The 12983-nt window shown below is 45.7% G+C and overlaps 1 protein-coding gene across 1 annotated transcript; it reads right to left on the bottom strand.

Moving 5' to 3' along the window:
* Positions 1–5261: 5261 nt before the first annotated feature.
* Positions 5262–12740, bottom strand: LOC137352762 (myelin-oligodendrocyte glycoprotein-like). Its single transcript, XM_068018558.1, has 6 exons — positions 12646–12740; positions 12291–12354; positions 10824–11156; positions 8956–9009; positions 7951–8071; positions 5262–6281 (listed from the first exon to the last, which is right to left on the bottom strand). Exons 1-6 carry the CDS (start codon positions 12664–12666, stop codon positions 6113–6115), a joined length of 762 nt encoding a protein of 253 aa, XP_067874659.1. The 5' UTR covers positions 12667–12740; the 3' UTR covers positions 5262–6112.
* Between the last annotated feature and the right edge of the window lie 243 nt (positions 12741–12983).

The following is a 12983-nucleotide window of genomic DNA, read 5'->3' as shown; positions in this document are numbered from 1 at the left end:
TCTATCTGTCCCTGGTGTTGCAAAGGATGGGCCTGGTCGCATTGCCGCGGAACGCTCCATGCAGTTGGACCGTGCCGTACCACTTATCCTTTGTGGGAAAGTTTCTGCGGGAAAACACCTTTGACCACCAATCCATCAGGCAGTGGTCTGTACGGAATGTCCTCAAAGCCCTACGGGAAAAGGAGACGGTGGATCCTGTCGGATGGTTCCCCGAGCAGACTGCCAAAGTCATTTGGCAGAATGCCTCATCACCAAAACTTTCAAACAAGCACCAAGATGTAGCTTGGCTGGTGGTGAGAAGGGCCCTCCCTGTCAGATCCTTCCTGCACGCCTGGAGTCTCACACCCTCTGCACAATGCCCCCGCTGTGGTGGAAAAGAGACTGTTACCCACCTCCTCCTGGAATGTGTCTTTGCAAAGCAGGTGTGGAAAGAGATGCAGTGGTTTTTGTCGAGGTTCATCCCAAGCAGCTCTGTAACACAGGAGTCTGTGCTCTACGGGCTGTTCCCAGGGACACACACCGAGACAAACATCAACTGCTGCTGGAGGACTATCAATTCAGTGAAAGACACTCTTTGGTCTGCCCGAAACTTGCTGGTCTTCCAGTGCAAAGAGTTGTCCATGACCAAGTGTTGTATACTGCCACATTCCAAGGTCCAGGACTACGTGCTGAGGGACGCACTAAAGCTTGGGGCATCCGCAGCAAAGGCTCAATGGGAAAAGACCACAGTGTAAGGACCTCCACCAAGCTGAAATGAGGGGCGAGACCCATGCGAATCCCCTTGGGCTGTATCTGTCAAATGTGTGTTCACTGTAAAATGTACAGGGCATGTAAAATGGAATGGAAAGGTGAGGCAACTCACTCCTGTATCGAAGAAAACTGATTTCCTTTGCACTTTTTGGAATGACAATTTGGTACTGTTCAGTAATGTACTTTTTACAGATTTTTATGAATAAAGTATATTTTTGGGGGAAAAAATGTCAATTTCTGAGCCGGGATGTGTCACTGTGTTCCCCACCCCCGGGTGTAGATTAACAGCCGGGTGTTTATTTTCAGTCTAAAGTCAGTTTCTCTCACTCCATCTCAAATGTCGACATTTCTCCTTTTATAAACGAGACCCTGCCCCAGGGTCAGGGAGACAAAGCCCAGAAATGGAGACAAACAGTAAAGAGGCGAATCCTGGGGGGAAAGAAAGGAAAGTTTCCCCCAGATCCGTCTCCCTCTCCCGGGTGAGACACTGACAATACCTGCAGCGCTTTTCCATCCATTCCCCCGATCCTGGATCATCCCCCCCTCCCAGAGACAGGGAAGCTGATGCTCCGCTGGAAAAACAAACAGGAATGTGAATGATAACTGGGAAAAGGGGAGAAACTGTTCCTCTGGAAACAAACTCCTGCAGCCCGGAGTCAGCTGAGAGATTGGAACTTGTTTCATGAGACTCTGAGTGACAGGGCAGCCCGGCGCCTGATTGGCCGGGGGGCGTGGCCAGCAATGTTTCAGGATTCCATTTCCTCAATGGGTGATGTAACATTTGTTTTGAATGGCAGAGCAGGCTTGATGGTCCATGTGGTTTACTCCTGCTCCTATTTCTTGCGTCCTGGTGATCAACTACTACATGATGCCCAGGCTGGACAAGGCCCTGCGGCCACCCCCAGGATTGCTCCAACCCCAGGGGCACCCAAACCGCTCAAAAAGAAAAATGAGGAAGGATTTACTAGGCTGATTCCTGAGATGGCAGGGTTGACATGTGAGGAGAGATTGGGTCGATTATGCCTATATTCACTAGAGTTTAGAAGGAGAGGGGTTCTTATAGAAACCTGTAAAATTCTAACAGTACTAGACAGGCTCGATGCAGGGAGGATGTTCCCGATGGCTGGGGAGTCCAGGACCAGGGGTCTCAGTCTCAGGATATGGGTATGCCATTTAGAACTGCAGGTGGCAGTGGAGGCCAAATCATTAAATATATTCAAGAAGGAGATCGATATATTTCTTAATGTCAAAGGGATCAATGGATATGGGGAAAAAGCAGGAACAGGGTGCTGAATTACATGATCAGCCATGATCTTTTTTGAATGGTAGAACAGGCCCAAAGGGCCGAATGGCCTACTCCTACTCCTATTTTCTATGTTTTTTTTAAGCAAGTAGTGTCCTGGCTGGCCGGAGGGATTGGATACATCACTGGCACCGCACTGTGACCCCTGTGCTTGACCGCTTGTACCAACACCCGTGAGCAAGACTGGAAACATGTGATCTCCACGTGTGTGTGTGAGGCTCACATTACTTCTGTATGTAAGGTTCACTACACGTGTGTGTGTGTGCGCGCGCGTGCATGTGTAAGGCCCATACTGCCAAATGTTTGTGTGTCAGCTCCGCACGACTGCTCCTTTGTGCCCATAAAACGCTAGTTAGGCCACAGCTGGAGTACTGTGTACAGTTTCTGGGCACCACACTATAGGAAGGATGTGATTGCACTGGAGAGGGTGCAGAGGAGATTCACCAGAATGTTGCCTGGGCTGGAGCATTTCAGCTATGAAGAGAGACTGGATAGACTCGGGTTGTTTTCCTTAGAGCAGAGAAGGCTGAGGGGGGACCTGATTGAGGTATACAAAATTATGAGGGGCAGAGATAGGAAGAAACTTTTTCTGTTAGCGGAGGTGTCAATAAACAGGGGTATAGGGTTAAGGTAAGAAGCAGAGAGTGGTTGGAATCTGGAACACACTGACTGAAGGGGTGGTAGAGGCAGGAACCCTCACAACATTTCAGAGGTATTTCGATGAGTACTTGAAACACCATAGCATACAAGGCTGCGGGCCAAGTGCTGGAAAATGGGATTAGAATGGTTTGGTGCTTGATGGCTGGCATGGACGTGGTGGGCCGAAGGGCCTGTTGCTGTGCTGTATAACTCTTTCATTCTATATTTAATATATGATCGAGATTCTGGATTAGAAATCTAAAAGCTCAGAAATCTCACAATATCAGCTGAGTCCACATTGCCTCACAGCTGATTCTTATTTCTAATCTTTACAGTGACAAGCGTCTGACATTAAACTGAAATATCCCACAGCCTCTGTTAATATGTATCTGTTAAATTTATTTCCTGCTCCTGATGAAACCTCTGCACCTCTTTCAGGTATGAAGCTAAACTGTGATGTCTGCCACAGTCAAATAGCCCATCTACGCTAACTGAGCGATGCACTAGAGGGCACCTGGTGATTGCAAAATGGTCTGAAGCTAAAGGCCTTCGGAAAACCTATCACTGAAAGGATTTATTAGTGTCTAATGTGTATTGAGTAATTTAAATTATATACATCAAAAATTGGTTTGAAAAAAGGGATTTTGGAGAATTGTTTCCTGAGGGTGAGGTGTTGAGGAACAGTCTGGTTCCCTGGGATATTTTTTAGCTACTGTTCTACCTTGATGTGTGAACAGTATTCCCGTGTTCCTGTATCTTTCTCCCAGGCTGGGGAAGGGTCTTCACCTCTGAAGGATCTGCTGTGTGTTTCTGTGAAGGTTGGAATAATGAGTTACTCTGTCAAACTCCTCTTTGATTTATTGCTGGCTCAGGAGGGGTTCGATCTGGTTAGGGTCCATCTGGAGTCATTGTCCCTCAGGAAGGATATATTGCCCTTGGAGGGGGTGCAGTGCAGGTTCACCAGAATGATACTGGACTGAAAAGGGTTAAATTACGACAGATTGCACAGATGAGGCTTGGATTCCCTCGCGTATAGAAGATTAAGGGTGGGGGGGGGGGGGGGGGAGGTGGGGAAGAAATCTAATTCAGATCTTTTCCATGATTAAAGGATTTGGTCAGTCGGAGCAGAGCCAGCAGAGAGATGATGGGCCGAACAGCCTCCTTCTGTGCTATAACTATTCTGATTCTGAGAGCTCTCTCCCCCTGCACACCCCCATCTGGGTCAATAATTACACTTCAAACAGTACTTCCCTGACTGTGAAACACTTTGGGATGTCCTGAGGTGGTGAAAGACACTGTATAGATGTAAACCCTTTATAGAAACAGAGTTTCAGAAATGCTCACACTATCAAATCTCAACAGTCCTGCCACATCCAGTCTTGAACAGTGGGGAACAATTAAACAACAGGAGGATGAGGCTCCATGAACATCCCCATCCTCAGTGATGGGGGAGCCCAGCACCAGTGAAAAAGACCAGGCTGAAGTGATCACAACCATCTTCAGCTGTAAGTGCCGACTGGATGATCCATCCCGGCCTCTTCCTGAGATCCCACAATCACAGATACCGTCATCAGACAATTCAATTCACTCCAGTTAGGATCAAGAGACTTCCTGCCTGTACACTGAACAGAGATGCTGCTGTGTCAGGACCAGGTGAGAAAGGTGTCTCGGGGTCCCTCAGCCTTCACCTCTTCTTACTGTAACAGGGTTTTAATTTTAAACATATTGTATTTTTAGCTCCGCCTTGGTGAATCCTTGTTCACTGCTTTCCAATTATAGGTAGGTCTTGCTTTTCATTGGGGCCTAGTATTCTTCTTAAACCTTGTTCATGTAGGTGTCTTTTCTCTCGTTGAGATTCACATGTCTTCACAAGATTCAGTTCTGTGAGAAAGAGATGGGAGCAGGCAGGGCAGGAGAGGAGGTCTGTTCAAACCGGGAGCACAGTTTTCTGCCGTTCAGAACTCCCTGGCAAGTTCAAATTCTGCAACAGCCAACTAGTCATGTGACTTAACTGGTCTGACCACATCTGTTTGTGTATTTGGCCATTTTAGCAGCCAACCTGGAATGCAAACTCCTCCACCCTCAATGTCTGGTAATCAGAAGTCCATTGTAGATTGAATGTGTCCTTTCAAGCCCTGCTGTTAATATGCTAACGTGTCTCTCCAGCCAAAATCTGGCAATTTTTTTTAAAGCAAGCTCTTTCTTCATCAACAGATTAAAATCAATGTTCATGTGGCAAAATTAATATTCCCCATTCTTGGCAGGTGGGGCCTGCATGATATCAGGCAGTGACAAACAGAAGATTGAACATCCACTAATATTAACAGATTAATATTCAGACGTGTTACAACTGACCACTCCAGTCAAAGCCCCCAATCAAAATATACGATTTGATTGTGGTGGGAGAAATGCACTGTTAATTCAATCCCGTCCCTCCACAGATCACCAAACATATCATTTTAAACTTTCCAAATTAAAGAAAGTACAATTTGGCTGTCCTATCTATTAACTCCAAATGAGGCTAACCAAACCAGGTGTCTTTAAATCAACAAATTAACTGTTTAATTAAAAAAACTAAATTAACACTATGAAGAAATAAACATTTAAAATAGAAAAAATTAGAGTCCTTGCAAATTTACAGTCCAATTTGCTTGAAGTCTTCACAGCTGTCCAATGGGAAAAAAGGTGGATCCACAGTACAACAGTCCATAGTCTAATTCCAGCAGTAAGCGATGCTTCCTTCTTCCGTTGAAGTTACCAGAGATCTCCATTTTGGCTTGACCTTTTAAATTTAGAATTTTGAGAGATAATAATAATTAAACAGACTAAAATTCTCTTCCTTCAGTTTAAATGGCTGAGAGCTCGTTTTCAGGTGCTAAGACCAGCTGTCTGTCTGTGTGTTCTCTGTTAGAACTGTCTTCAACTGAAAGCCAGTTCAAAATTGAATTCTATCAAATGTATCACATGATGCTCAATCCAAGTGACTGTATCCATGGTAACAAGAATGCACCTTCTCAGCAACTCTGGATGCCCGCTGGTACTGAAAGCAGTACTGATCCTTTGCACGCCTTAAAAAGGTACACTGCATATTCCAGGAAAAAAAAACTACAGGACCATAACATATGTGAGAGAGATACATTTCCCACTGATTTTGGCTGTGTATTTTTCAGGTAGTTTCAATTGTTAACACATATAAATATTTACAATATAAATTCCATACACAAACAGTGTGATGAGGAACTGTACAGCAGAGAAATCCTAGTCCAAGATGCACCAATCACTAAAAGCTGGTGGACAACTAGGGAAGTGATTGTTGATCCCAATCCTGAACTCAGACTTTCCACCAGGATTCACTGGATAACCACAACACTGGGCTGATTTTCCCCTCCCTGACCCAGGCTCAGTGCAGTGTAAACTCAGTTAGTGCTGGACAGCCCCGTTCCCCAGAAGGTTTTGTTCTTCAGCTGCTCCATTCTGATGCTCAGGTGCTGTCGTCACAAGGTCCCGTGTTTCACCTGAACAAGTCACCCCTGTCAAAGGGGGGTCATTAGATGCTGCATTGTGCTTGATGCTGTGTTTGTTCTCTTTCCTGGGAGGGAAAAAACAGCAGAGTTCAGGTTACATTAAAAGAATCCAACACTTTGTACAAGTGTGTAAAGGAGCTGTTCAGGAACACAGACCAATTAAATTACACTCAACATCCTGGGCACCAATGGCAGCTGGAAAATGGGTCACAGGAGCTGCACGGTGATGGAGCACAGAGTGTAGAGGAGAGGAGGCTTATAGAGGAGGCAATGGGCAAGAGCTGGACACTCCACAGGACCTGTGCTGACCAAGACACCAGACCAATAGAAAAATGACAGCTCACCTCAACATTGGAGATTAAGAAGAATTGATGAGGATCTCAGTTAACACTGAGCTGAAGATGATAGGGATCAGATCAGACAGGAGGAGACTGGGAATGTCCGGACTCTCCAGACTGATCCTGAATTATTGAGAGGAATCACAGATGGACAGGATATTCCCGGATGTGATCAAACCCGACCCAGCAGTGACCAAACAGGCTGACGGAGGCAGAAATATCGAAATGGGGGAAAGAGTCGGAGGACAGAGTTAGAGAATCTGCAATAGTTCCCCCTCCCCACTGGCAGGTGGGTAAGAGGTGGGCAGGGAGATGTGGATGTTGAGGGAGACAGAGAAATCCAAGATGGCCGGATCACAGGGAGTGGTTTAAAAAATGTAAACACAAATGGAGGTTGGGCAATAACTTGCATTTCTTTCACAGCTTCACAATCCGAAGGCATTTCACGGGAGTGACTGTTCAAACAAAGACAACGAGCCGTGTGAAAAGATTTTAGGACATGTGACCAAAAGCTCAGAGAGAGCTTTTAAGGGAGAGGCAGAGAGGTTTCAGGAGGAAATTCCAGAGCTTGGGGCCCAGACATCTGAAGGCACAGCCGCCAATGATGGAGTGATGGAAATTGGGGGATACACAAAGATCTCTGAGTTGTAGGGCTGGAGGAAGTTACAGAGACTTTGGTGGGGGGGGGGGGGGCTGGCGGGTTGCGGATTTGAACATGAGGATGAATGTAGGTCAGTGAGTACAGGAGTGATGGGAAAACAAGACTTGGTGTGAGTTCGGATACGGGGCAGCAGAGGTTTGGATGAGCTCAAATTTACGGAGGGTGCAAAGTGGAATTGGCCAGGGGAACATTGGAATAGTTGATTTTGATGATAACAAAGGCATGGGTGAGGATCTCAAGAGATGGGAGCAAACATAGGGTATACTCAGAGGTGGAGCTAGGTGGTATTAGAGTGATGGAGAGGATTTGGATTCAGAAGCTCAGCTCAGGGTCTGATGGGACTCCGAGGTTGTGAACAGTCTGGTTCAGCCTCAAACAGTGGCCAGGGAGGGGGATGGAGTCAGTGACTGGGGAACAGATCAAGGATCAGAGGCTGGTGAAAAGTCAGAGGAGAGGGGCCAAGGGGATTTTAGGTGTAGGCTGGTGAGTTGTTTGCTGCAGAGATTAGGCGAGTGTCTATTAACTGTGTGATAGAGGGAGCCGCACATTCCTGCTCTTCACCTTCAGTTCAGCAGCTAGAGGATGACAACAAGCTAGAAGTGACTGGATAATGCAGCATTGAAACATCCCACACAGCACAAAGTGTATCAGTGCACACAACATTTCCACAACACCAAATATAATAAAACAAAACCAGAATTAACAATGGGAACTGCGGAACATTCCAGAACTCACCATCTTTGTCGGTTTCGGATTATGAAATCCAGAATTATGCAAACAAGAACAAGAATTATGCAAATAAGCACAAGAATTGCGATGACCAATCCAACTACTGCTCCAGTAGAGAGTCCAGGACCTAGAGACAGAATGAAGCTGTTAACAGACTGGGACACACTAACAAAACTAACAGCAGAGACCGTCAGCACCTAGTGTTTCAGAACCATCCTCAGTACAAACACATCCCTGGTCAATTCTAGTCCTGGAGGAATGTGGGAGGTTAAATATCAATAATCTCACACACACACACACACACTGCCCCACAGTCTGATAGATACATGCTTTCCAATGGAGATAACTGGACACTGACCAGCAGCAGCTTCCCTTCAATTAAACCCAACAGCTCGCTGAAATAGAGCAGGAATTTTAAACTCGTGAAAATCACAGGATTGGATGGATGCTGGTTTACATCCAGCTCCTGGAGTTCCCGGAAAGATGGGAAAAGATTTGGAAGGTGACAACACATTAAAGGATTTGGGAGGGGAAAGGGAGGTAGGAGATTGGACAGTAGTTTCCAAAGGTTAAGGGTTATTTTTTTGAGGATAGGAATGATCTCGCCAGATTTACAGGAGAGGCAGATAACACCTGGAGACAAGCATTTACAATATCGACTAACATTACAACCAAGAGGGAAAGGTGGGTTTTCGGTAGTTTAGCAGGAACAGGATCAAGGGAACAGGAGGTGGGTCTCATGGACAAGATGAGCTCAAACAGGGAATGAGTGGAAATAGGAGAGAAACCAGAGAAAGATGGGAGTTCAGGGTTAGGGCAGGATTATAGGAAGTTTGGCCAGGTGTGCTAGTGGAAGGGAGGGACACGACAGAGGCAGCTGATCGAATGGTCTCGAACGTAGTGACAGAACAGTCCATGAGCTCCTCGCACATATTGTTGGACTTATTACCCATTCAGTGTGAGCATATGTAAAATCTAAAAACACATGCAGTAGTTTAGAAACAGATTTACCTGGTACAGGTGTGTTCAGTACAGGTGTGTTCAGTCCAGGTGTACGAGCTCGCTCTAAAGAAAACATCATGTGTTTAGTATTGTGTGTGACGGTAGACAGGCAATTGCTCACACCTGAAGATCTAATACATAGTTTACAACAAAAATGCATTTCTTTAATGTACAAAATCCCAGCAAGGAAAGTGTTCCAACTGTAGCTAACAAAAGAAATCAAGGATTGTATTGGAGCAAAGGAAGAGGCGTATAAAGTTGCCAAAAAAAATGTTAATCCTGAGGATTGGGAACATTTCAAAATTCTGCAAAGGAGGACCGGGAAAAAGTTTAAGAAAGGGAAAATAGAATACGAGAGTAAATTAGCGAGAAACATAAAAACAGACTGTAAAAGCTTCTCCAGATCTGTAAAACAGAAAAGATTAGCAAAGACAAATGTGGGTCCATTACAAACAGACTTAGGAGAATTTATAATTGGGAACAAGGGCGGCACAGTGGTTAACACTGCAGCCTCACAGCTCCAGTGACCCGGGTTCAGTCTGGGTACCGCCTGTGCAGAGTTTGCAAGCTCTCTCTCTGACCATGTGGGTTTCCTCCGGGTGCTCCGGTTTCCTTGCGGGTTAATAGGTAAATAGACCATTGTAAAAAAAAAAAATTACCCCTAGCGTAGGTAGATAGTAGGAGAATTGAGGGGATGTGAGAAGGAAAATGGGATTAATGTAGGATTAATGTAAATGGGTGGTTAATGGTCAGCGCAGACTCGGTGGGCCAAAGGGTCTGTTTTGATGCTGTATCTCTCTATGATTCTAAGGAAATGGCAGAGAAAATAAAACAAATACTTTGTGTCTGTCTTCACAGAGGAAAATACTAAACAGCTCCCAGAAATAATGGAGAATCAAGGGACTAGTGTAAACAAGGAACTGCAAGATACCAATATTAATAAACAAGTACAAGAGAAATTAGTGGGACTGAAAGTAGATAAATCCTCTGGACCTGATGATCTATATCCCAGCATGTTGAAAGAGGTGGCTGTAGAGATAGTTGATGCATTAGTGGTCATCTTTCAAAATTCTGTAGACTCTGGAATGGTTCCCGCAGACTGGAAGGTGGTAAATGTAACCCAACTGTTTAAGAAAGGAGGGAGAGAGAAAACAGGGAACTACAGGCCTGTTAGCCTAGACATCAGTTATAGGGAAAATGCTAGAATTTACAATAAAGGGTGTGAAAACTGGACACTTCGATAATAATGGTAGGATTGGGCAGAGTCAACCTGGATTTATGAAAGGGAAGTCATGGTTTATAAACCTGTTGGAGTTTTTTTTTTTGAGATGTAACTAACAGAATAGAAAAGGGAGGGAAGAGGTGGATGTGCTGTAACTGGATTTTCAGAAAGCTTCTGAAAAAGTCCCACACAAGAGGTTGGTAAACAAAATGAGAACACATGGGATTGGAGTGAATATACTGGCAGGGATTGAGAACTGGTTAACAGACAGAAAACAGAGAGTCGGAATAAATGGGTCATTTCCAGGTTGGCAGGCTGTTACAAGTGGGATACTACAAGGATCGGTGCTTGGGCCCAGCTATTAACAATCTAGATCAATGATTTGGATGTGGAGATCAATATTTTCAATTTTGCAGATGACACAAAACTAGGTGGAAGTGAGAGTTGCAAGGAGGGCATGGGACCAGCTTTATATTTCCAAAATTATTTCAAACTGAATTCAAATTCTGAAAGTGCCATGGTGGGATTTGAACTCACGTTCTCTGGATCATTAGTCCAGGCCTCTGGATTACTAGTCTAGTAACATAACCACTGCACTACCGTACCCATAAAATCAGAGAGTAAATGCAGAATACCTGAAACAGAAACCTCTCACCTGTTACAGAGAGATGGACATCTTGAAGAAAGACCACACCTGTCCTCTCAGTAATCTCACACTGATACTCATTCTGGTCTGACTGCCTGAGGTCAGAGATCATAAGTGACCAGTTGCCTTGTTCCAGTTGATCTTGGAACAGGTTTGTTCTGTTTCTGAACTGCGGGTCTTGTAGTGTCAAATCATCATTTCCATCGACAAAATTATGTGATACTCCACGCTTGCATATCCACCAAATTACCTGTAAATCAGAGACTGGGACATTCCCTTTGTAGATACAGGGCAGCACAACCTGCTCCCCAAGGAACCCAGAAACTGGGACAGGCGAGTAACCTGGAAAAGATTGAAAGTATTTATCCACAGATATAACCTCCCTGCTGGTACATTCCATCCCAAGCTCCACATGGTTACACTGCGATGCTTGATTTACAAGAAGCACTGATCAGTAACTCACTGCTTTCATTTCTGTGGGAAGGTTAAAGGTCAGACATTAAGGGCCTTCAACTAAAACCAGCTTGTGCTGGATATTTGTATCCACAGAGCAGCTGGACAGCACTTTGAATCGTGTGTTTCCCATTGTACACATGCTGGGAGAACACATCAGGATATTGGTCACCCTGCCCACCTCCCCCCTTTGGGAGAACAATGACAGACTGGGGGTGCACAATGTGAGGTGGAGCTCAGGAGCAGAAAACTGACCCTGAAATGTAAAGACAGGAACGGGTGGGGGAGGGGGTACCCGAGGATGTGGAAAGGGCTTTGGACAGGTTGGGGGGACAATGACGGACGAGTACACTGTGTAGGGGGTGAGGCAGCACCTGATGGTCTGAAAGGGGCCGAGGCAATGTGGATCCTCACCTCCCTCCACCACTAACCTGTCAGACCTTGCTCCTCACCCCAATACGGCCAGACTCTGCCCCCTCCCAGGACCCAAAACACAACCCCCAGTCCTGATGACCCTACTCCCCATGCTCAGAGGCAATTCCCAGTTCTATTTGATCCAGGACTGTCCCAGACTCCTGATCCCAGTGCTCAGGACCCCATCCCAGTACCACTGGACCCCAGTCACCCATCCCAGTGTCACCGAGTGTTGCTCAGTGTCCAGATTCCACTGTTCACATCACAGGGGTTAATCTGAAGACATTAACTGCCTTCCTTTCAGGTCTCATGATCATTATGTGTAATGTGAACCGACTGTGTCCACTCCCTCAATGGGCCCACTCACAGTGAACACAGCACCTTAAAGCAAGATGAACTCCTGATATAATGAACACTATTCCCCAGTAATATACACATTACTGATTTCAGTCCCAGACACCCAGACAAATGTTCTTTCCAGGAGACAGCTAACTGCAGTCTGTATAAATTCACAAGGTTAGCACCATCCAGGAAGATAAATCCTGATATAATCCATGTCACCAGCAGCCCCGAACTCTGCTGAAATGTGAGAGCAGTCACAGCGCTTACCTGAAACAGCAGCAACAGCATTTAGCAGCAGCAGCAGGAGGAGGAGTTTCTGTAAGTTGGGTCCCTGCAACAAGAAAACACAGTTACCCCCCTTTACCACAGTTTCTTGCTGCTCATGTCCATTACTGAGCCGGGACAGGACACAGTCCATGGTCCCAATCCCCATTACTGACCCCCCTCCCTCCCGGCTCTGAGACACATTGAGACCGGGAGCAGCCCTGACACAGTCCATGGTCCCTCTCCCCATTACTGACCCTCCCGGCTCTGAGACACATTGAGACCGGGAGCAGCCCTGACACAGTCCATGGTCCCTCTCCCCATTACTGACCCCCCGGGTGTGAGACACTGACAATACCTGCAGCGCTTCTCCATCCATTGTCCCGATCCTGGATCACTAGCTCCTGGACACAGTAACACTGACCCTGCTGCTCTGGTTGTATCTTTTCTCATTTGAATTTCCCGAGTTGTTCAATCTGACCAATTGGGGAACTAACATCATCATTCAGCCAATCAGGTGGCGGCACCTAAAATCTGCCCAATCAAAATGCTGCTTATTTTTAAAGAGCAATTTCTTGCTGAAGATCTCAGGGTTCCATTTTCTAGTGAATCAGTGAAATAATGAATTGGTGTTTGCTGACTGTAAATTAACATTCTGTATTGTATAAAACTTGTATAAAGATTCTCTATCTTCCA

Source organism: Heterodontus francisci, chromosome 39, assembly GCF_036365525.1.
Source record: "Heterodontus francisci isolate sHetFra1 chromosome 39, sHetFra1.hap1, whole genome shotgun sequence".
Lineage (NCBI taxonomy): Eukaryota > Metazoa > Chordata > Chondrichthyes > Heterodontiformes > Heterodontidae > Heterodontus > Heterodontus francisci.
Note: the sequence above shows the minus strand (reverse complement) of the source record. Positions and strands in the feature narration are given on the sequence as shown.

Excerpts from the sequence above, each read along its gene's own strand:
- LOC137352762 (XM_068018558.1), bottom strand. The coding sequence starts at position 12,666 with ATGGATGGAGAAGCGCTGCAG. Across the intron at positions 12,355-12,645 it reads TGGATGGAGAAGCGCTGCAG|GGACCCAACTTACAGAAACT; the intron begins GTATTGTCAGTG and ends TTCTTGTTGCAG. Across the intron at positions 8,072-8,955 it reads ACTGAACACACCTGTACCAG|GTCCTGGACTCTCTACTGGA; the intron begins GTAAATCTGTTT and ends TTCTGTCTCTAG.